The sequence below is a fragment of the Stegastes partitus genome, unplaced genomic scaffold, assembly GCF_000690725.1.
Source record: "Stegastes partitus isolate 25-593 unplaced genomic scaffold, Stegastes_partitus-1.0.2 Scaffold3, whole genome shotgun sequence".
NCBI classification, from domain to species: Eukaryota; Metazoa; Chordata; class Actinopteri; family Pomacentridae; genus Stegastes; species Stegastes partitus.
Genome location: NW_007577734.1, coordinates 1,657,727 through 1,679,282, shown reverse-complemented (window position 1 = coordinate 1,679,282; position 21,556 = coordinate 1,657,727). Strand labels below are relative to the sequence as shown.

The 21,556-nt window shown below is 37.9% G+C and overlaps 3 protein-coding genes across 4 annotated transcripts; 1 reads left to right on the top strand and 2 right to left on the bottom strand.

Moving 5' to 3' along the window:
• Window positions 1–3,274: 3,274 nt before the first annotated feature.
• Window positions 3,275–8,162, top strand: LOC103354081 (epithelial membrane protein 1). The gene is made up of 5 exons (XM_008277338.1): window positions 3,275–3,376; window positions 4,172–4,262; window positions 4,716–4,815; window positions 5,133–5,273; window positions 6,555–8,162. Exons 2-5 carry the CDS (start codon window positions 4,188–4,190, stop codon window positions 6,713–6,715), a joined length of 477 nt encoding a protein of 158 aa, XP_008275560.1. The 5' UTR covers window positions 3,275–3,376; window positions 4,172–4,187; the 3' UTR covers window positions 6,716–8,162.
• On the bottom strand, window positions 8,043–13,479 carry f8a (coagulation factor VIII associated). Its single transcript, XM_008277352.1, has 12 exons — window positions 13,188–13,479; window positions 12,706–12,752; window positions 11,957–12,029; window positions 10,993–11,152; window positions 10,731–10,799; window positions 10,490–10,610; window positions 10,280–10,372; window positions 9,916–9,980; window positions 9,368–9,449; window positions 9,190–9,236; window positions 8,716–8,771; window positions 8,043–8,599 (listed from the first exon to the last, which is right to left on the bottom strand). Exons 1-12 carry the CDS (start codon window positions 13,301–13,303, stop codon window positions 8,518–8,520), a joined length of 1,011 nt encoding a protein of 336 aa, XP_008275574.1. The 5' UTR covers window positions 13,304–13,479; the 3' UTR covers window positions 8,043–8,517.
• A 103-nt stretch (window positions 13,480–13,582) lies between these two features.
• On the bottom strand, window positions 13,583–18,839 carry nfam1 (NFAT activating protein with ITAM motif 1). 2 transcript variants are annotated; one of them, XM_008277366.1, is made up of 6 exons: window positions 18,542–18,831; window positions 17,914–18,180; window positions 16,107–16,228; window positions 14,862–14,999; window positions 14,635–14,748; window positions 13,583–14,533 (listed from the first exon to the last, which is right to left on the bottom strand). In XM_008277366.1, the coding sequence occupies exons 1-6, from the start codon at window positions 18,633–18,635 to the stop codon at window positions 14,471–14,473; spliced, it is 798 nt and encodes a 265-aa protein (XP_008275588.1). In that variant the 5' UTR covers window positions 18,636–18,831; the 3' UTR covers window positions 13,583–14,470. The 2 variants fall into 2 exon arrangements, with proteins under 2 accessions (XP_008275588.1, XP_008275596.1); XM_008277374.1 differs by lacking the exon at window positions 17,914–18,180 and having other exon boundaries at window positions 18,542–18,839.
• Window positions 18,840–21,556: the final 2,717 nt, after the last annotated feature.

The window sequence follows — 21,556 nt, the reverse complement described above, 5'->3', positions numbered from 1 at the left end:
TTACTTGTAATATTTCACTGTATAGCATTACTACTTGTGCTTTAGAAAATGATATGTTGAAGACTCCAAGGATTCTGGAAACTGCTTTAAAACAGCAGTGTTGTTAAATGACTATCTGGGTTTTTAAACAGTCGCTTCGATTCTGTGGTCTGTTAAGATTGTTCAGTCCATTGATGATGCTTTTGAAACAATGAAGGAAAGAGGAGCCTTCAGTGGAGCTTCATGCCAAACCACAGGAAAATAAATCCCTCTTCCTGTTCGACTTAAATCATGGGAGCTGTACATAGTGTACCTTCTCTGCCTTCGACACCGTGAGACATGTTAACTGTGTGTGTGTATCCAGGTCAGGCTGCTCATACTGAGTGAATCTGAATTGTCAACAAATGAGGGAGTGAGCAAGTAAAAGAGCAAAGGAAGCAATTATAGTATCTATCCTCATCCCACCTCCAGCAGGATAAAGCAGCCATTGTAGTAGTCGGACCAGGACTTCCTCAGTCCATGTGGTCTTCACTGAGACACTACAGACTGAGGGGAGATAAGGCACAAGTAGAAACAAGCTGAGGCCTGCCAGGGGAAAAAAACCAAAAACTTTATATATATATATATATATATATATATATATATATATATATATATATATACAGATATAGATGTTCTTTAATAAAGCTTCTCTGCAGAAATGAGAAAACCTATAATCACTTTAGCTTTTCTTCATTCAACACAGGCGATGAAGGGCTTTAATAAATGTGCACTGTCTGCCAAGTAATCCAATAATAACGCAGTATTGTTCGATGACATTCTAATAGCTATCTGACAATATCTATTTAAAATATGACTGTGGTTAAAATATTACAGTTTGTCTTTCACTTAACAGCCTAGGATGTTACCATACTGCCAGTGGTGGAAACAAACAAGCTCATTTACTTAAGTATTGTACTTGAGTACAGTTTTATATTATAAAATGTATGCATATTTAAGAGGTGGTATTTAAAGTAGATGTAATGTTGATCAAACATTACTTTGTTATGTTTCTGTCTCTAATAAAAGTAAAGAAAAGCTATTAAAAAAAAAAAAAAAAAAAACCCTGAAAAACCATGCAATTTTACATATTAGATTGGTGGTTTCAGAGAGAAACATTGTACGTATTACTCCTCAGCATTTATTTAATAACTTTAGTTACTGGTTACTTTGCATATTTAGTTCAATCATACAAAACAGAAACAATTATATCATATGACATATCATAGATATTGATCCCCGAAGGGAGTTTCACAGCCACCCCGTAGATAAACTAAACAAGGAAGTTAAATCACCTTCAGCAGCTTCAGCATAAGTGATGAACACAGTCATGCATCATAATTATATTTCAATAACATAAATCTATTCTAAAATATGCCATCCTGCATTATAAGAACTTTTACTTTTGGTACTTTTGGTACTGTATTTTCGTGCTAATGTGAGTATTTTTACACTATGGTATTGGTACTTTTATTTTTTTTATTTTTTTTTACATCCCAGCTTGCTCCTACTGTTGGTGGCTGTCGTTGATATTCATCACTGACATTTATTTTTCTGTTCATTCCTACTTCCTTTTTTTCCTTTTTAACAAAGACTGAGAGAAAGCTAGATGCTTTATAGTCAACTTATGAGTCCTCAAAGATCGGAATATTCTGCGTATATTGCATAAATTTCCTTTCCAATGGAAGCACGGGCTAGTGCACGTCTCATTAAACCACTTGAAAATACCCAGGATCTGAATGTCTCTGTATATATATATAGATGCATATCTCTGGAGTCACATTTTTATATACAAGCTGCCTTAAAAAGAAAAAGGATGTGGTTGGCTGAGTGCAAAGGGAACAGTGAAGCTGTACAGTATATGTATGGTTGGAATGACAAATTCGGAATATACAAGTTTTACTGAATATTTGTTTATGAAACCACTGTGTGTGTGACTTGCACTTCTCGGTGTCTAATTCATAATTTCATCCATGGATGTACATTATGCAGCCATTGTGTTTTATGTATGTCATATGAGCCCTGGAGGAGTACGACCCTCATCTGCAAAAAACAATAAACTGGGTTGGACCCTGATTATGTCTAAGTTTTATTACATGCTCTGCAGAAGCATGGTGTGGCTTTTGTTACCAAAGAGCATCTTTAGAGTACATTAGAGTACGTCCACATTCGGCTCTAATTTATAAAACCACCTTTTTTCTCTTTGTTTCAGACTAAAACTGAGAGGAAAAACAATGTCTCCAAAACAGCCTGTAGAGTGTGTAAATCTAAAGACGCTTGCTTGTTGCTTATGGGGTAAACAGCTTTTCCCAAACAGTGACACATTCCAGCCCACTGAGAATCCAGGACTGGGTGACATTAAGCAATATTAATTTTCTCTTGCATCTATATTTAAGTCATATTCAAATATCTCATTGAACAAACTACCCCTGTCCTGTTGCATAAATTTGACTATCATGTACTGGAAATCCATACTGGAGATCCCCTCATGTTCCTGCAGTTTTCTCTGTTAAACTATTACCATGATGGCAAAATCAATAGAGTCTGGTATCAGAAGACTGACTGACATGCACAGTGAATATTCTGTTCAAAGCTTTTTATTGGCTTGGATTGATTTTTAATGTAGGTCTCTTGCACCAGCATCTACTGGAGTCAAGATTTCATTTCATTTCTCATTTGCCTAAAAAAAATAAAAAAATAAAAAAATGTCACCATTGGAATGTATCTGCTGTTGAACAGAAGATGAGGTGCCTGCGGCTCAGAATGCACTGCACTGATGCCTGCATCACTTCTTAATGTCCCATCTTTGGAGAAGTCATTTTATGTGCATAATGAAGCGGCAAGTCTGCCAGAGTGGTCTGAAAGCAAGCAAAGGATACACTTTCGCTGCACTGCAAGATATGTGTGTGTCCAAAATGATATTTTGTAGCCATGTGGGGGAAAAAACTGTCTAAATGTAGCTTTTGTGGCCTGTTCAAGATGAAGATCCACCACCACCTAGGTGAGCTAGCCAACTCAAGGAAATCACTTTTAAAAGAGCCTGCAGAGAACGGTTTTGAGGAATAAATAAAGAGGAGAAACATTATGACATCAAAAGCAGCTTATGTTGAAGATTTTGTCTTTTAAGCATGCATTGGAGTTGCAGGAGAGGAGGAACCTGAAGCCGTTTGGACATTTCACTGGGTGAAGAAGGAAAAAAAAAAACTAAAACTTTATGGGTGGGGCTTGGTCAGAGCAAAGAGAGGGAATAGAGAGGGAAAACAGGGGTGATGTGTGTGCTTTGAATTCAAAGCTGGGTGGGTCTACAGTGTTTCACATTCCCAAGTAACTCCCGCGCCGTGCGTTAAAGCGCTATCAGGTAACGTTTCTCCATGTTGTTTACATTTTTATAAAGTTTTGTCTTACGAGTCAAACTCTGTAAAGTTCTCTGCGCATGATTTCTGTTTTTTTTCTTCCCTTCATATATCTATAGAGAGCATATGAGTGAACTTAGGCGCGTTGAAGATTTATAGTGTGACTGTGAGCGCAACAAGTTTTAAAAGGACGCGCAACTGCACATTTTACAGAAAAACGTAGTGTTGAGCAGTCTGTAGTGTTTCTGCGTGGATATTAAAGGTAAAGGTGTGCTTATTGTTGTTTTCTGTCGTTGTATTCTCGCGCTCTTTTCAAAGTTGTTGACTATAGTCGGGGCCTGTGCGTGTAACGGAGCGGCACCCGTTTGGGAATGCCCAACCACCGTCCAAACAAACGCGCCTTTCTTGTCGACGGAAACAGTTGAAAGCAATGAAAAATGAACCGATAAGCAAACGGGTGAGGTTTAATGGGTTACTGCAGTTTCTATGACAGAAAAAAAGTTTGACAGTAAAATGCTCAGAGGAGTTAAACCATTGATCTTGTACGCAGGGAGCTGAGATGTGCCTGACACCAGATGTGCGTTATTCAAAAATGTGACTGTCTGGGGCGAGTTTGGACTTGCATGCAACGTCCCCCCTCTTTCTGTATGCTTGTCTTTCTGGTTCAGACCGTGTCTATTTGGGACTCCTGTCTGTGTGTGTGGTTGTGAGCCCTCATCTACAAGTCCGCGTTACATAAGTATGTGCGTGGAGAATAAATAATGGTGCGCATCCTTCCGCCTTTTCCCTCTCGTTATCAGTTTTCAGAAGGCCACGATGTTGATGCTGGCAGGAATCGTCGCTCTGCACATTACGACCATCATCCTGCTCCTGGTGGCCACCATTGATAATGTAAGCGGATATTATTTTTCTTTTGTTTTCCCATTTAGCAAAAACGCCTGTGCTCTGGGGAAGAACAAAAGGTTTTTAATGTGACTTCATGGATGTCAAACAAAGGCTCCTACACACCGTTTTAAAGCAAATGCACCTCAAGCAGCATGAATTTCTCTCCTGGAAGCTAAGCCAGGCATGTGTATGAACCACCTGGAAATACCCAGGAGTTTAATGTCAAAATATGTGTTTTTGTTTTTTTGTTTTTATTTTTAACTTCTTGCCACTCACCATGTTGCAAATCTACAAACCTCAACAGAATATTGGAAAAAGCTGTTGTAAGTGGGTACTGATAGAGCTGATAAGAGATGATGGCAGACAAGTTTAAAAGTTGTGTTGACAGAAAATCTGCAAAATTTTCACTATTTCATGCCTTGTCATGTAACCAGTGCATCCTCTGCTCTGTGTCCTCAGGCCTGGTGGATCACTGACTCCGTGTCAACCGACTTGTGGGGCAGGTGGGAGTTGACGAACTCAGTGTGGCATTACACCAACCTGAAAAACTACCCTGAAGGTAAACTCTATTGATTTAAAAAAAAAAAAAAAGAAAAAGAAAAAGGAAAAAGATCTTTTTTTCACCACCTACTCAACATAATGACTTGATATGACAGAAGATTATATATGCAGACGTGTAAAACAAAAGATACGGAAATGGTCTTCACCATTTAGTTATGGATTTGTGAATGTTAACAGTGTTAACAGATCAGTACATAGTGGTTCTAATGTGCATATGTAAAACTAAACAGGGCTAAAAGATGAGTGTTCCCCTGTATTTGTGTTACAGCTGAACCATGACTCACTGTGTGCCTGTTTCTGTTGTTCCTGCTGCAGAATACCTCCAGACGGTGCAGGCCACTTCAGTGCTGGCCTGTATTTTTACCATCCTGGCCCTGTTTGTGTTTGTGGCTCAGCTGTTCACTCTGCCCAAAGGCCAGAGGTTCACCTTCACTGGCATTTTACAGCTAATCGCCTGTAAGTATCCTTGAGTCAGATGTCAGCTATGAGAAATATTGATTATATGCTTGTTTCTTATAGCTGAGATCTGTACTTTTCTAAGGAGGATTTGTTTTAAATGCTTGGTTGACTAAGGACAACAACTCTAGGAAACCTCAGTGGATTTAGCCTTTTATTTCTATGCAACTGTAAATAATTTGATCTGATACTACACAGCACAAACCGTCTTAGCTTCTAAAGTGGTGAACTAAAAATTTGATTAATTTTGTCTCAGAGAAGGTGAAGAAAGAAATGAAAAGGTTTAGGTGTTTTATTGTGACTGTGATCCCTAACAAAAAACATCTGATACAGATCAGCCACAGCATGTGTCTGCATAAAAGTGTTAAAAACAAATCCTGATACAGATGGTCAGGGAATTTTCATGCATTCAGGTTTAAGAAGGTTTAACGAAAACCTGCATTAGCTGGTTTGACATACTAATGAGCATAAAGTCCCATGGCTGAAAGTCACTGCTGCTACTGAAACTGTTGGTGTCTCTTTATTTACTTTAGATGAGTTTTAATCAAAATCAGTGCTACAAACTGAACATTTTCACACTTCAGCCAGTTTATAATGTTACAGATAACCTTTCAGGGCGTGCTGCTTCTGTTGATGTAAGTAGGGATAAAAGTAAAGGTTATTTTCATCATCAATTGCCCCTTTTTGCAATAATATTTCAGAAAATAGTGGATTTTTCAAAGCCCAAGCCAACATCTTTGGGTGTCTTGTTTTTTGTAGTCTACTATCATGCACTACAAAGCATCAAATTCCCACATTTGAGCTGAATCAACCAATGTTTGCTTGAGAAAGTACTAAAGCCATTATCCAGTTTTATAGTGACGACTTTAAAGTGTGTTGTGGGGAGATAATTAGAAAGAAATGGACATTGTGGTTCAAAGCACCTTAACTCTCAGGCCACTAAAGCTAAAAGCTAAACATAATACTTGCAATTCACTAATAGACATACTATTAGTAAATTGCAAGTATTATATTTTGGGTTATTTATGGATTATCACTGACTGCGCTACCAGTGGATAAGAAACTTACACAAAGTGCAAGTACTAGGTTTTTGACATGTGCTGTCATGAGTTTTTTTTTTTTCAGAACAAGGTGAAACTGTCATGTTTCTCATTTTGTTGTGATTGCAGCGGAGCCGTCTGCTGCAACGTCCTTGTTCATGAGCCTTATCTTATAATAGGAAAAATAATTACTTTTTAATTGCCTTGTCTTAGGTGTATGTAACGATGTTCTCTCCCGCAGGCCTCTGTATAATGATAGCTGCCTCCATCTACACGGCTGAGCTTCACACCAGTGACACACAGGGAAGGTACGGCCACTCCTACGTCCTGGCATGGATCTCTTTCGTCCTCACCATCCTCCTAGCAATCACCTACCTCGTCCTGCGGAAAAAGAGCGAGTGAGAGCATAAAAAGAATGACGGCAGGGCTCATGTTCCTCCTGAATATGGGAAATTAACGCGTAGGATTTATGTCAAAAAATTTAAAAAACAAAAACAACATTGCTGTACACCATCTGCAGCTCGGAACATGGGAAAACGTTCAAATGCTAATGAGCCATTTGTTTACATTTGAATATTATAAATTGAAATGGATCACATGCTAACATTACACAAAAGGCTGACATTGACCATTTTTTCCCCACTGATTTAAATTTTCCACACAGGGCGCAAACTAATAAGGAACTCAAAAGTGCCAACTTCATAGCAGTTCAACCACAAAAGAGCTAATAAATCAGTCATTTCTATTGTCTTTTAAATGGTAGCTACATGTAGATCTGGAGAACTCAGTCTGCACCTATAAGTGCTTTAAAGGGAACAATTTAACATATTGAGGAATATTCTTATCCTTGTTCTTACTTTTTTGCTGAAAGATGACACCAGTTTCATGTCGATCTGTAAAATATAAAGCTACAACCAGTTGCTGGTTTGCTAAACCTCACTTGAACGCTCACCAAGTAGTGCCTTATGACTCATTTATTTGAATCATACAAACATTTATTGTAAAAATAAAAAGTTATGGTTTTGCAATGCAGTTGTGCAGGAATATTTCTAGACTGGGTGCAAACAAATGAGAAACTGGTGCTGGTAGATGGGTTTTGTTACCTGTAGAGACCGCCAGACAAGCTCTTTTTGCATTTCCAGTCTCAATACTGAGTTAACTGGCTGCTGGCTATATTGTGACATTAAGGATACAGACATAAGAGTGATTCTCATTAGCCACGCAGCAAGAAAGTGAGAAAGCGCATTCCCAAATGTTAACTATTCTTTCAAGAATCTACCAAAGTTAAAGTGAGAAGGGTAATTCCCTCAAAAAAAAGCCCTTGTGTCATACTGTAGTTAAAAATACTCTAAAGTGTATCTGTTATAATCATGTTATGAGGCTGAGAGCGACTACTGCAGTTTTCCAGAGCTGAGGAGTGAAAAAAAAATACTGTATCCGAGAAGGTACGGCATTTTGGGAAAACTACAACATTCCTGTTGTAGTACTTGAACAATCAGGAAAAACAAGCCTTAATTTACAGTACAAGTAGTTTTAATCATGTATCATTCTACGACTGAAGTATAATGTATCCTTTTTTGAATCTATGTACATTGTAACCATTATATTTTTGTAGCATTTTGTATTGAGTGTCTTTTTTTTAACCTTGTTTAATTTTGTGTCTGTAGTCAGCTGCTATCATAAGAAAAGTACATGCATTTGTACAAGTGAACATAAAGTGAACCAGGGATGGAGGACAATGGTGTTTCATTTCACCATAATACAGAACTATGCAATAGAAGGTTGTGTTTGTTATTTGCATTGGAATTTAAGCCATGTCATTTATGAATAAAACAAATTATAACACAAAGCATTCATGTTTTATCTATTAAACAGCTATAAAAAGAATACATTCTACAAGATCCAAAACAGTCACTTTTACATAATAAATATATATGAAGTGATTCAATTTTGTAGCATTCACTCAAACAGGAGCACACTGAATTTTAGTCTTTCATTAGAATCCTGGCAATTTTCACTAATTTCCAAATCTGCGTGACTCAGTAGGGATAAAGTATTGTGTGCATTTCTCTGAGTCAAAGTTACAACACTGAAGTTTTGAAAACAACCCTTCTTCAGGCCTTACAACAGACCCAGTCAGAAACAGGAATGTTCCATTATATAAAGTATCGTTCCCAGAGGAAGTGAGTAAAAACTGGACTGCGCTAAATGCCTTGACCAGACGGTGTGATACGCTCCTGCACCACCAGGTGGAGAAGATGATTCTGCTCAGCAGTCAGAAACGGCCTTGAAGGGAAAAAACATGCAAATACATGATCAATATGGAAAAACAGGAGTAAGAAACAGTAAAACCATTTGTCAACCCAGTCACATGATGGAAATTAGCATTTCTGAATGCTCACCATAGCTCAGTCTGGAGAGACTTAAGAGACTCTGTGTCTTTCTCTTGACACGCCATCTGCAAAACAGATTTGCTGTTATACACTACACTAATAAAAACATAACTGCAGATTCAAATGACCTTGTTAAGGTCTCAGTCTTATTTTAATTTAAAAGGATAGAGCCTGCTCATCGAGAATGACTCTCTCTACATGATCTTTTTCTGATTAGAGGTATTTAAATCATAAGTAAACATAAATCAAAAACTAAATATCGGTTGTGTCACAGGGGAAGATACACAGCAAAGTAAAATACATTGACACCATGGCAAATGCTGCAACTAGAAAAGACTAATTTCACTGCCAAAGGAAGACAAACTACAGCACATTAATCACTGCCACGTGAAGGCCATAAAAATCATCATTTTTGCATGTATAATGCAGGAAGGATCAGGAAATCCTGCAAACTGAACCAAGTATGCGGGTGATAAAACTCACCACTACTGACTGCAGGAGCAGGAAAACATTCTCAGGCAAGAAGGTCACTGAAGAAGAGGAAAAAATCCATGTACTTCAAATAAGAGTCACTCACAGGATTCATGATACATTTTCTGAAAAGAACATATATAATTCATATCTTTGGCACTAAAAAAGTTCAATACTGGAGAGCTTTTACCTTGGCTGTGAGGATCAAAAGACTCCCATGCATATCTCTCCAGGGTCTGGCCATGTTCTGGTAACAACTTCTGAGGTGGAGGCTGCTCAGAAAAACACCAAGGTAGGACCATTAAAGTGCTGCTGCAACCAACAATTCAAACTTTTTCCAAGACATACAGAAAGTACAGTAAAGATGTGGGATACATAATCAATACTGTGATACAATATTGTTCTGTTGCTTATGTGGAGGCGTTTCCTTCTTTTAATGCCTAAAACTTAACTGTTCTGCTTTCTGACAGTTCCCTGCTTGGCCAGACGATGACTGTTTGACACTCAAGTATTGGCAACTGTTCATTTTGCAGTGTATCTGTTGTAAAAATACTTGCACACACTACACAGTGTTTCATCACAGCTACCTATGAAACCCTGTTAAAGTACATCTGTACATAAATGAAGTGAACTGATACAGAACTGGTTTCAAAACTGTGATTTTTCCACTTCACTAAACTGATACAGATGTTTCTTCTTACAATATATTATCTTTACACATAAAATTGACATTCTTACCTCAAGCAACATCAGCAGTAGCACTCTGGATATCTCACATTTTGCCACAATGTCCAGAAAAGCACCTTTTTCCAAGAAAATTCAGATAAACACAAGGAATTAAGATAGTTCATTTTTCCATGTTGTCTTCCAGTCAGAATATCCAAATAAAATGCAGCAATATTAAAATGGAAAGTGAGACAATGATCCTGGAATCATGTCCTTAAATTTATTCAAGGATCGTAGTTCTCCTCTGAAGTATGAAAAATAGTCTTTAGCCAGTGTTCTTGTTTTCGAGGTATAGGATGCAGCCTTAATTTTTTAAATTGCTTTACAATTAACACGTTGCGCTTTCATGAGATTTTTCTGCAGATAAAAGCCTCACCAACAGGGTTGGTGGTGCCGGGAAGCTGCAGTCCTCTCTCCTGGCACACCAGCTGCATCTCTGTGAACACTGACAAAGCACCATCATAGTCACCTGCAGACAAACAAGAATTAAGCAAACTCAAACAACAGAAAACCAAGTCAAACCATATATGCACATAAAACATGCTGCAGCTACATAATCAGATGGACATGGACAGACTGAACTCACGGGTAAGAATTTTACACGTGGCCATTTCTCCCATTGAGAGCAGAGCTTCAATTGGCGTCTGTGTCTGTAACTCTGCAGCCCTCTGATAATGAACAATAGCTTCTCCTGGTCTGTTCATCTCCTGTTGAAACAGACAGGAGAATTGAATTTCACAGGTCATTTGGAAATCAAATACACTAAAATCAAAAACCAAGATAATTTATCTCATGGGACAGCTTGAAGCTCTGATCCAAAGTTTTACCTTGAGCGCGTTGCCAAGTTCCAAACACAGGCTGGCTGCCATCACAGGCTGGTTCATCTCAATGTACACCTGTAATTCATTGCAACATCAGCATTCAGTCACATTACAGGAATGTAGTCCATAATTTACTCTCCAGACTTGAAGACTGTTCAGAAACCCCACAATGAATGTTGTACCATGCTCATTTCCCAGAAGTTTCAGAGCAAAATTGTCATGTCATATCCTACAAATCAAAAACCAAAAACTATGGATCATCATTTACCTTGATGGCAAAACTGTAGCAGTTTAGTGCAGCCTGAAGGTGTTCATCAAAGCCCGGGGCCTGCAGGGCTCTGTTCTCCTTCTCAGATGTGAGAAAGAGGCGGGCAGCATCGGTTAATGCCAGGGCCTCTCCAGGAGCATTAAAGAGAGTCTGCTCACACCTGCAGGCAAGACATTGGAGATGTATAACAACAACAGATACACCACTGTCATCACTTTGTGTGTTACAGTCTCCCTCCTCCCTCTGGGCCAATTAGAGCCACCTCTGACCGTCGGGGATGAGTCAACACTCCATGGACTTTCATAAAGGACTGTAGCTTTATGAAATCTTCTAATTGATTGGTTATGACATCCTAAACATGACGATGTAGCTTTCTGCTGATACCAATCAGTATTTTGTACTTTCCAAACTTTACTACAAACATGATAGCATATAATGTACATGATATATGGCGAATAAAAAAAATTACGAGCTGAATGTAAAGACCATGTTGAACATTATTGAGCCAACTGCTGCAATTCTGAATATTGCAGGGGCATTGTGATACAGTTTTTACTTTTGTCAAAATCTGATCAGTCATGTCTGAGAAATTTCATACAGTACATATAATAGAAAAAAAAAATCAATTTCTTTTCACTTTGCCCCCAGTCAGCTACAAAAGCATCAGTGAAGTCAGGCATTGATACTGGATTTAAGTTCTTTAACACCAAAATGGGAAAACCATTACTTCACTGACCTCTGTGCAAACCACCAAGCCATGACATCAAACTTTTGCCACAAAGTCAGTGGAGGCAGTGAAAAATATTGCTCTACAGTATGCAGCAGTGTAAAAAAACAAACAAAAAAAACTTAAATGGAACTAAGGGGACTGACCTAAAAAAATAAAACAATCACAGATCAAGAACACAAACCATAAAAATGCATAGATTAAGGTTGCCATATACTTTAACTAGCGTCCACTTACCGAGCCATAGCCAGGTTACAGAAGGCCGCATACTGAAGGCAGTCCTGCTGCTTCAGCTCCTTGGCCAACTGACCTGAAAGCACAGGTGAACGCAGAGCGATGAATGTGAGCTAAATGTGAAGAAACAGTCTGATAACACATAGTCGAACAGAAATTAACCATCTCATGAAAATATATACACAGTGAAATTAAATTTTCAGTGCCTAATTTTGCACGAGATCATGTGTATTGTTTTGGCAGTTTAATAAAGGAAATTTGCTGAGTAAATCAATGAAACTATACATAGATAGGTTTCTTCTAAGTAACAGTGATGAAAACGCTTTCTTTACACATTTTTGTTGCAGTTATACAAGATAGCTCTCATTTATGTGAAACAGGAACAATACTTTTTATTCTGCTAACTGTAATTATTTACTAATTGAAATATTGGTGAAATTGTGATGAATTTGCAAATGTATCTCAACGGTCTTTTTACATGAAAAACCTATTTTCTGAATGGTGACTCAGTTACATGTCTTCCATGTTATACATTAGTCATGTAAATTCAGTCGGCTTGTTTAATTGCGTTGATATCTTGTATTTAAAAAATACGGACATAAACTGTAAAATAAAAGGAAAAAATGTTTTTAACAGTAGTGTCATGTACTTTGTAGTGTATTCCTGACTTTCAACAATAAAAGAGAAGCGCTAATGTTGACAGTAGGGTGTTAGATTTTAAAGGCTCTGCAGGCTGACTGGCTGACACTCACCAAATTGCTCACTTGCCTCAGCTACATTGGGCTTCCGGAGAAAACGTCTGCAACAAGGAAACACAAGAATCTCAATGTGCTAAAACACAGCATTTCGATAGTTAGTACGCTGTCATAATTTCAGATAACTATGAAGATGTTAAACATAAGAATGAATGCAAGTTTTGCTGGTATTAGCGGCTGTAGCTAGCTAACAGCTAATTAAGGTTAGCTGTTGACTTACTAGTTAGTTTTGAACAACCTGGACTAAACAATTAAAAACCACGAACATAATATCGTCATTAGCCAGTGCAGGACATGCAAACAAAGGTAAGATACATATGACACTGACAGGAACGACACTAACAGGCTAACGGGTAAAGCTAGCTTAGCCTACTAGCGCTAGCTGTGTGTCGTATCCGCAGCATTTAAGTCAAGTAACGTTACGCTCATTTTGACGTTCGTCTACATTTCTTGTAAGCTAATGTCACTCAAAACCTTACTTTTTCAGTTTATTTGACACAGCTCGGTATCTCGCCAGGAAATCGCCCTCAGCAGCCATGATCAATATAGAAATACAAACCAAGCCAGGAAGTCCAGCTGACAGCAGCGTTGCCATTGGCTTGTAGAGTTCATGCCTCACAATTTCATTGGCTATCGTAGGCAAAGGGGCGTATCGTAACGGAAATCTACAAATAAGGAGGTGTTGCAAAAAAAAGAAAAAAGAAGCAGAAATTAAATCTGAACGCTTTTTTAATTTTTTTTTTTAAAAACCTGACCACTAGATATAGCTATTTTAATTTCAGGCCTTTTTCTGGGTGATCATGACCTTGCTAACCTTTGAATAGCACTGAAATAATTTTACTGATGTGAAGAAATCAAAAGCTTTCAACATCAATCACTTAATCAATCACACTTTATTTATATAGCACTTTTCATGCAGATGAAATGTAACAGAAATTGCTTTCCTTTGACTTGGCTTGACTTGACAGTTATCTGGAGCATTATCTATTAGTTTGAACCAAAACCAAATACTATTTTGTCGTAGGTGAAAATACAGGAGTGGGACTTCTGTAGGAAGATTTAAATAGCAATGGCAATAAGGGTAGAAATATTGTCCCAGGCCAACAAATTCTAAAAGTATTGGTAATATTCGTATCACTTGAAAATGCCACTTTTCAGGATTTTATTTTAACTTTTGTAATAGCAAAGTTGTACTTTGCTGTGGTTAAATTTCCTTCTAAAGTTGCTCGCTTATGCATACTTCTTGCATACATATTGAATTAATAATCAATATGTAGATATTTTAAAGCAAAACAGAAATTGCTATAGAGGATATTTACATGTACTAAATACAATTTGGAGACATGAGAACTCGACTTAGGTTATAGCATACATTCAAGAGAAAAATACTCATTTTATATATTTTACTCTTCTACATTTAATTGGCAGATGTAGGTAGTGATTACTTTGCAGATTCAGTTTTTCAAAATCTGCTGTGAGCATATACAAACATACAATACATAAACCCCCCAACAATGTGTAAAATAATTACACCTCAATTAGATACAACATTAAAATGCTGGAGAAATGTTACTTCTACACTTCAAGCACATTTGGCTGGTAATACATTTGTACATTTGTTATTTACACATTTCAAATGCAAGAACTTTACTTGTATCTGAGGATGTTTGTTATATTTGACATTAAAATAGCAAAACAACGGATGCTTATCACTGCTACTGATATAAATATCCTATCCTATGGAAACAAGTGTATACATGATTCAGAAGTTTTCATAAACACACTCAAACATGCCTTCATCCTGCTGTTCTGTGGTTTGTGCCACCTGTGGAGGAAGACAGGTCATCAGTTACATGTTTTAGCTTTGTGCTGCATCGGTTTTTACTAATAACATCAGATGTGACAAGACACCCAAAGTTTACAGACCTTTGGTTTTTGGGGGTTCTTTTTCTTAGGGTTAGCTTTCTTTCGGTCCGGCTCTCTGCTGGCAGTTGAGTGGTCCAGAACATCATAAATGGACCTGGGTCGAGCCTCTAGACTCTAGATATCAAAATGAGGACAGAAATGCAGGGGACAGAAATGGCTGAATTTGGTCAAATTTAATCCAACTGAAACTTGTCTCTCTACATACTGATGAGTAGAAAGGTGCTTACAGCATAGAAGGACGTAGACTGAGCTGCCATGACATCCACATTATCTTCATCCATATCTTCCTTTTTCCTCTCTTCTCTGTTCTCCTTCTGTTTTCTGCCAGTTTTCGCCTTGTCTCCACCTTCAGTGATCCTCTCTTTCTAAAAATGAGAAATAAATTCATCCATAGAAAAGTCAGTGACAACTTGGCAACAAACTGGATAATACACGTACCAAACTGAAACAGTTAAGGATTTTCTTGTGATGCAGTTTTACTTTGTACCAGTTTTTTCTCTAGCTTTGTGTCTTGTGACTGGACTCAGAGTTTATTACTATAGTGCTGGAATTTATTCCATTGTTTGTAATAATCTGGATGGAAAACAGTATTGGCCCAAGTCTAGCAATAAAAAACAGCACAGTCACAGACAGGATGATGTAACAGTGAGTGTGTACTGCCTTGTAGAGGAGGATTTCTGATTTCCATTTTGTTTTGTACCGTCAACTGTTTAAAAGGCAGCACTAAGATCCAAAAGGACCAGGACTGAAATTTGGCTTGTATCAGTGTTTACATTAATAATAACTCAGTGAGCATCGTCTCTGTGCTGTTGTAAGGACAAAATCCAGGCAGAGAAGATATTGGTAGAAAACTTGTTTCTTATTCACAGAGAGCAGGTAAGTGTCTGTGGTTGCAAATAACAGAAGAAGAAGCTTGATAAATGTAAGATATTGGGAAGATGTCTAATGTGTTGGCTTTGCAGCAAATCTGTCTCCAATAGAGAACATTTTCAACATTGGAAAACACAGAAAAGTCAAACTTAAACCAAAATATATTTATAATTTATCTTAGATTTTTTCTGGACATTAATGTTTTGACTTCAGTTTAGTGCCTATTATACATTTTATGTCATCACCCATTTTCTTAAATACCAAACCAGTGGTCCAAAAGTCCAAGATATTAAATGTAATATCACATGGAGCAAGTAAACAGTAAATCTTAAGAACTTGGAAGCAGAAAAACAGATGATTAATCAGTTATCAGATAGTTGACAATTTGTAAACAAATCTTTTGGACTCTTACTTGAACTTTGAAAAGAGGCTCTACTTCTCAAGAGACTCAACTTCATCGGAAGCTCCAGAAACTCGTGTGCAACACTGACTGTCAGCATCACTTCTCCAACAACACACACTTCAAGCACTAAAACAAAACTTGTACAACGCAACACACCGTTTCTCAACTCCTGCCAGGTTACCAGCAGGGAACCTCTTACCCAATATCCTCTGAAGACATGAACTGAGCCGATCACACTGAAGATCAGCAGCACACCAGTGAAGGAGGCCACCGTGATGAGTTCAGTGTAGCTGGACATTCGGGCTTCCTTGTAGCCTTCACCTGGAAAATACACACAGTTTAATCAATGTCAGTCTGATACGCATCGCAAAGCAAGGTTCACTGATAAATTCGTCATCTGTCAAGCAGCCAATTGGGGGGAGAAAAATATTTCAGATCAATGTTTTTTTTTGCTGTTGTTTTTTTTTGCACCTGTTTTGACAAAACTTTACCATGTACAGGGATTCTCAATCTGGAGGTCAGGACCTTCTGAAGGGACCCAACATCAATCTGAGGGGGTCACAAAACTACTATAAAGATAAGAAAGAAAGAAGTCTATATTTCTGTCACACAAAATTATTCTTTTAGCTTTTCCATAAAATGAAGAATACCTTTTATTCAAGATCATAGGGGAGCTTACCAGTGTTCACCAACTATAAAATACTGAATTGGTATCATAGATTATATAAATTATCAACTTACAACTTTCAGCAACTATTCATGTGACTTTGTGCAAAGCTTAGCACTTTGATTCTTGTCAGAATCAGAATCAGTTATATTGCCAGCAGGTTTTCACATATGAGGAAAATGACTTGGTGTTTTAGTGTGAACACTTACAAGTAGATTAAAAAAAGGAAGTGCTGCAAGTCGGTAGACACTATTACATGTCAAATAGATGTGAAATTTTAAATTTAAAGTTTAAGTAATTTTTTTTATACTGTAAAAGTTAAAGGGTCGTACAAAAGATGTATCCCATAATTTACAATAATAATCTTCAGACATTAATCCACATCTGCAGCTAAAGATATCACTATGTTTCAACCACACTGCCTGTCAGATAGTCATCACACTGATATAGTTTCTGCAACACTGAGAAATCATCCATCCCGTTAAAACCAGCATTCACTATTTCTGGTCACCTGTCTATTGTGAGAAAGTGAGTGAACTTATGGTTAAAGCTCCCATTTTTTCTAGCACAATTATTTCTCTATGTACGTTCTCGTAAATGAATGCTGATTTCTGTCCAAACCTTGGCCTGCCTTGTTATCACTTTCATTTTAAGAATCTGAAGCAACAAAAGAACCAAAAAGCTGCAATTAATCTGTTTCACAAACAGATGGATGGCAGCTTAACGGAAAAACCAAAAAGTGACTTAATCAGGTGTTGTGCCACCACATGTTACCAGAGCAGCTTCATGTTTATTGGAATTGATTCTCCAAGTCTCTGAACTCTAATCTCGGGATGGAGCACCATACTTAAAACAGATATTCCCTCATTTGGTGTTTTGATGATGATGGTGATGGCAAGTGTTGTCTAAGATGTTGGTCCAAAGTCTCCCATAGGTGCTCAGTTCCGTTGTGATTTGGTGACTGCAAAGTTCATAGCACATGATTGACATCATTTTCATCAAACCATTCAGTGTCCCCTGGTGCATTGTCATCACTCCCATCAGGATAGAAATGTTTCAGCAAAGGATAAAAGTCCTCTCGCAACAATGTTTTATTGATTTGCAGTGACTCTTCCCTCTAAAGGGACAAATTGACTCAAATCACACCAGCAAAAAAGCCCTCAACAGCTGAACAGACCTGTCTGACCTTCTCACATCAGTTTCTTTTCCTTTAATTTGTCACCTGTCCATGTATAACAAGGCAGCTCTTTTTTGGTCACTATACGTTTCTGCCGAACAACTGCCCTGGCATCCTTTTCAGTTTCATCTTTTATTCTTGTTTCCTCTTTTTTGTACTCACCCCTCACACGTAGATAAAAGTACACTTTTGCTGTCTCATACTGGCAATGGTATTCTCCTGAATCGGTCAGGTTTTTCAGCACCAGTTGCAGTGGGTCTGTACGTGGTTCACCAGCCGTCGCACTGATGTCATGTTGGTATATCAGTCTGTGGGGACCGAAGCACTTCAGCATGGCTCTAGTTTGGTTTGCTGGTTTCTTCAACTCACAGCTAATACTAAGATTTTCACCTGAAAAGGCCACAAATACTGTGTTCTCCAACTGCATTTCTGTAAGAACACATCATGGAGATTAATATTAGAGCTGGAATGACATAAATCTGCTGCATTTTTGGTAGTTTATAAATTGTTAAAGTCATCATTAGGCAAAAATACCAAACGTGTGCTGACGTCAGCCACTGTTTTGTGACATTTATAGTTGAAACGATTAATCATAAAACCAAGCAAAAGATTAGTAATAAACATAGTCATTCAGTTAAATACGATGCCAAAGAAACGCTCACTGGGTTAAATGTGGCTGCAAACCATCAAAGGACTACACTCGTGATTCAGCTTTTTCAGCTTTGTGGAAGTTAATGAGCATTGTCTCAGTCAAATATGTCTGTCAGAAGATATAATTTGATTTCCTTACTTGGTGTGTTCATTCCTGAACACACAGGAGGGAGAGGAAGTACAAATATCCAAGTAAACATGAAGAAAAGATGCCGAAATTGCTGAGAGTCCATGTTGCGATTGGGGGCTTTGTTGAGGGTGTTTATGGTCTTCTCTGACAAGATTGTTCCGTGTGTCTCTTCACTACTTCTCACTTCGTCTTAGTGAATAAACTGCAACTATTGAGTTTCCTGTTTCTGGCAAAAACCACTTCCTCAAAAATGTTCCTGGACACTGACTCACTGAGGACAAGAGCACAAATGAAAAGAGCTCAGTTTGGTTACGTGACAGTTCACAGTTCAGGCCCGAAAACATTAAACAGTTCAAGGATGCGTCCGAAACAGGACAGCCTCTCGCTTTGCTTTGTGTTGTGTTAAGATGGAGCATTTGTGGTGTTACGTCAGCTTCTGGATGTGCAGTAAAGTGCAATGTTGGCTTTCCTCCACAGAGAGACAGTGTTGGAGAAAGAACCACAGTGAACCCATGAGCGCACATCTCGTCATGTGGTTTCTAAAAGGCAGAAGGAAGGAAAGGTTCAAGCAGGGAGGGAGAAAATGTGTGTGTTTGTGGCTCGAATTCAGCTGAAGGTGACAAATTGCCTGTTGTTAATGTGTGCCAGCTGTTGATGGTGGTGTGACTTCTTCACCACAGCAAACTCTCTGCTGAATCGCTCTCTGAGGCCGCCAGGGGAGACAGGCAGATGTTAAAAAGCAGCAGTTTTTGTTATTTAGCCCCGTTTGTGAGTCTGTTTTTCTTTCTGCCTTTACGCCTCCTTCCTTCTCTTCACTCTCCACCTGACTTTTTCACTTTTCTCTTTCTCTCTGGCTGAATCGGTTGCCAACTCTGACCTCACCTCAGCCACAGCATAAAAACAGACTGAAAGAGCTGGAATAACATCTGGATACCAGTCAATGAAGAAAAAATCGTTAAATTTTATATCCTGCCTCCTTAGTTCCCGTCCTTCCTGGGGAGTAAAGCTTACAAATCCTTTCCTTACTATAAAAACAGATAGATTAGTACTCAGGCTCAAAGAAACACGACACAGAGGAGTGCTTTAGTTAAAAATTGCTGATCTTTTTAAACAAGATTTAGTGACAGTGTCTTCTTTCAGCTTTAAATGGAGAGAAAGCAGGTTATTTTCTAAAATATAGTGGATTAGACAGCTAATATTCAGTCATATTAGAAGTCTCCAGTGGTTTAAAGTACTTTTACTAAAGAAATGTACATGAATTTTGAGAAACCCAACTTAAATATTTACGTGTTATGTTTCTGTAGAGTTCTGATCCACTGTGTTTCATATGGAAAATATTTTACTATTGACTCAACTATAACTACTTTTTATTTTAGAACAATTTCAGCTAATGATATCCCCAAATCAATCTATAAAGTATGATTCTAAAAATCTGAATGAATCTACCCCAATTTAGAGTTCAGTTTCACTTCAGTAAACAAACAAATGTATTGGCATCTAAATCGCCAGTCTATCACAGGGCTACGCTTAGAGACAGACAACCAAACATTCTCACATTCACACCTATAGACAATTTAGAATCACCAATTAACCTCAACATGTTTTTTGGACCTTGTGGGAGGAAGCTGGAGAACCCAGAGAGAACCCACGCTGCACGGGGAGAACATGCAAACTCCACGCAGAAAGATCCCGGTGCCCCCACCGGGACACGAACCGGCTACCTTCTTGCTGTGAGGCAACAGTGCTAACCAACTGCACCACCTTGCAGCCCACATTCCATAATAATAATTGAATTTCTTACTTTGAAGCTTTATCAAAAATATTTAAAATTGTAGCTGTGTGAAAGTAAAAGTACAATATTACAGTCTGAAATGTAGCTGCTTTAAATAGATCAGCTTGTATTTGAAGTAAGAGCACTTCGAGATTTACTTGAGTAAATTTACTCAGTTACTTTCCATCTATGACCCAAACTGCAATTAATAGTGTTACATAACCTCCAGAGTACTTAAAATACTCATAACTTCGCTTAAACCTGCTATTATAGGGTGATATGTTAACGCATTGTGCATAATGGCACAAGAGTTTGTTGTCAATGCTGCTGTACTTTTACTTGAGTAAAAATTTGAATGCAGGACTTTTATTTAATTAATCCTTGATATTATAGAAATTTAGGGTTGCACATAATGTAACACTGCTTTTACTAAAATAAAAGATCTGAATAGCTGTGCCACTCTCACTGGAAGAGCTTCAACTATTTAAAGTGTTCGGAGTGCAGAGAAGTCTTCTCAGGGTATATACAGCATTAATCTGTAGTAGTATGACTGAGCCGTTTGTTATAGTTGTTGCTGGATGAACAAATTACTTTGTTTGGTTTTATTCTTTTGTAAAATGGAGGAACTGTTCTTTCACACATTCATCAAGAAAACAAACAAGGACCCTTCATACAATGTTACGTGGTTTGATCCAAAGCAATACATCATATTTCACATATTGATTATGTGTTTCAATATAAATTCCAACTAGTATGTAGCTCCTAAATACTGTAGTAAAAAGTGCTTTTTCCCTTTGAAATGTAGAATATTAAAAGAAACAAAGTAGAATAGACTAAACATACTTAAGTAAAATGAATAAATTGAGTAAATGCTTTCAGCAGCTTCCCATCAAAGTTAAATATCACAGGACAGGAAGCAGAGACAGATAAAGAAAAAAAAATAGATCTATATCTCAAGTTTCAAGGAGACCATCGTGCATTAATGCAGAAACTTCATCCTGCAATAAAGATACATTTACCCGTCTGTTTCATAAAGGAGCACAAAGAGAGACAAACAGGCTTAATCACAAGACTCCTCTGAAAGAAGAGGATATGCCACACATCTGGCAGCAGCTGGATGTCATGCAGTATGTGTGTGTGTGTGTGTGTGTGTGTGTGTGTGTGTGTGTTAGGGTCTGAGGTGGGCGTGTGTTGGGGTGTAAAGATACGACGGCTCTCTAACCCTCCACAAATGAAGACTTTTAAACAGGGGT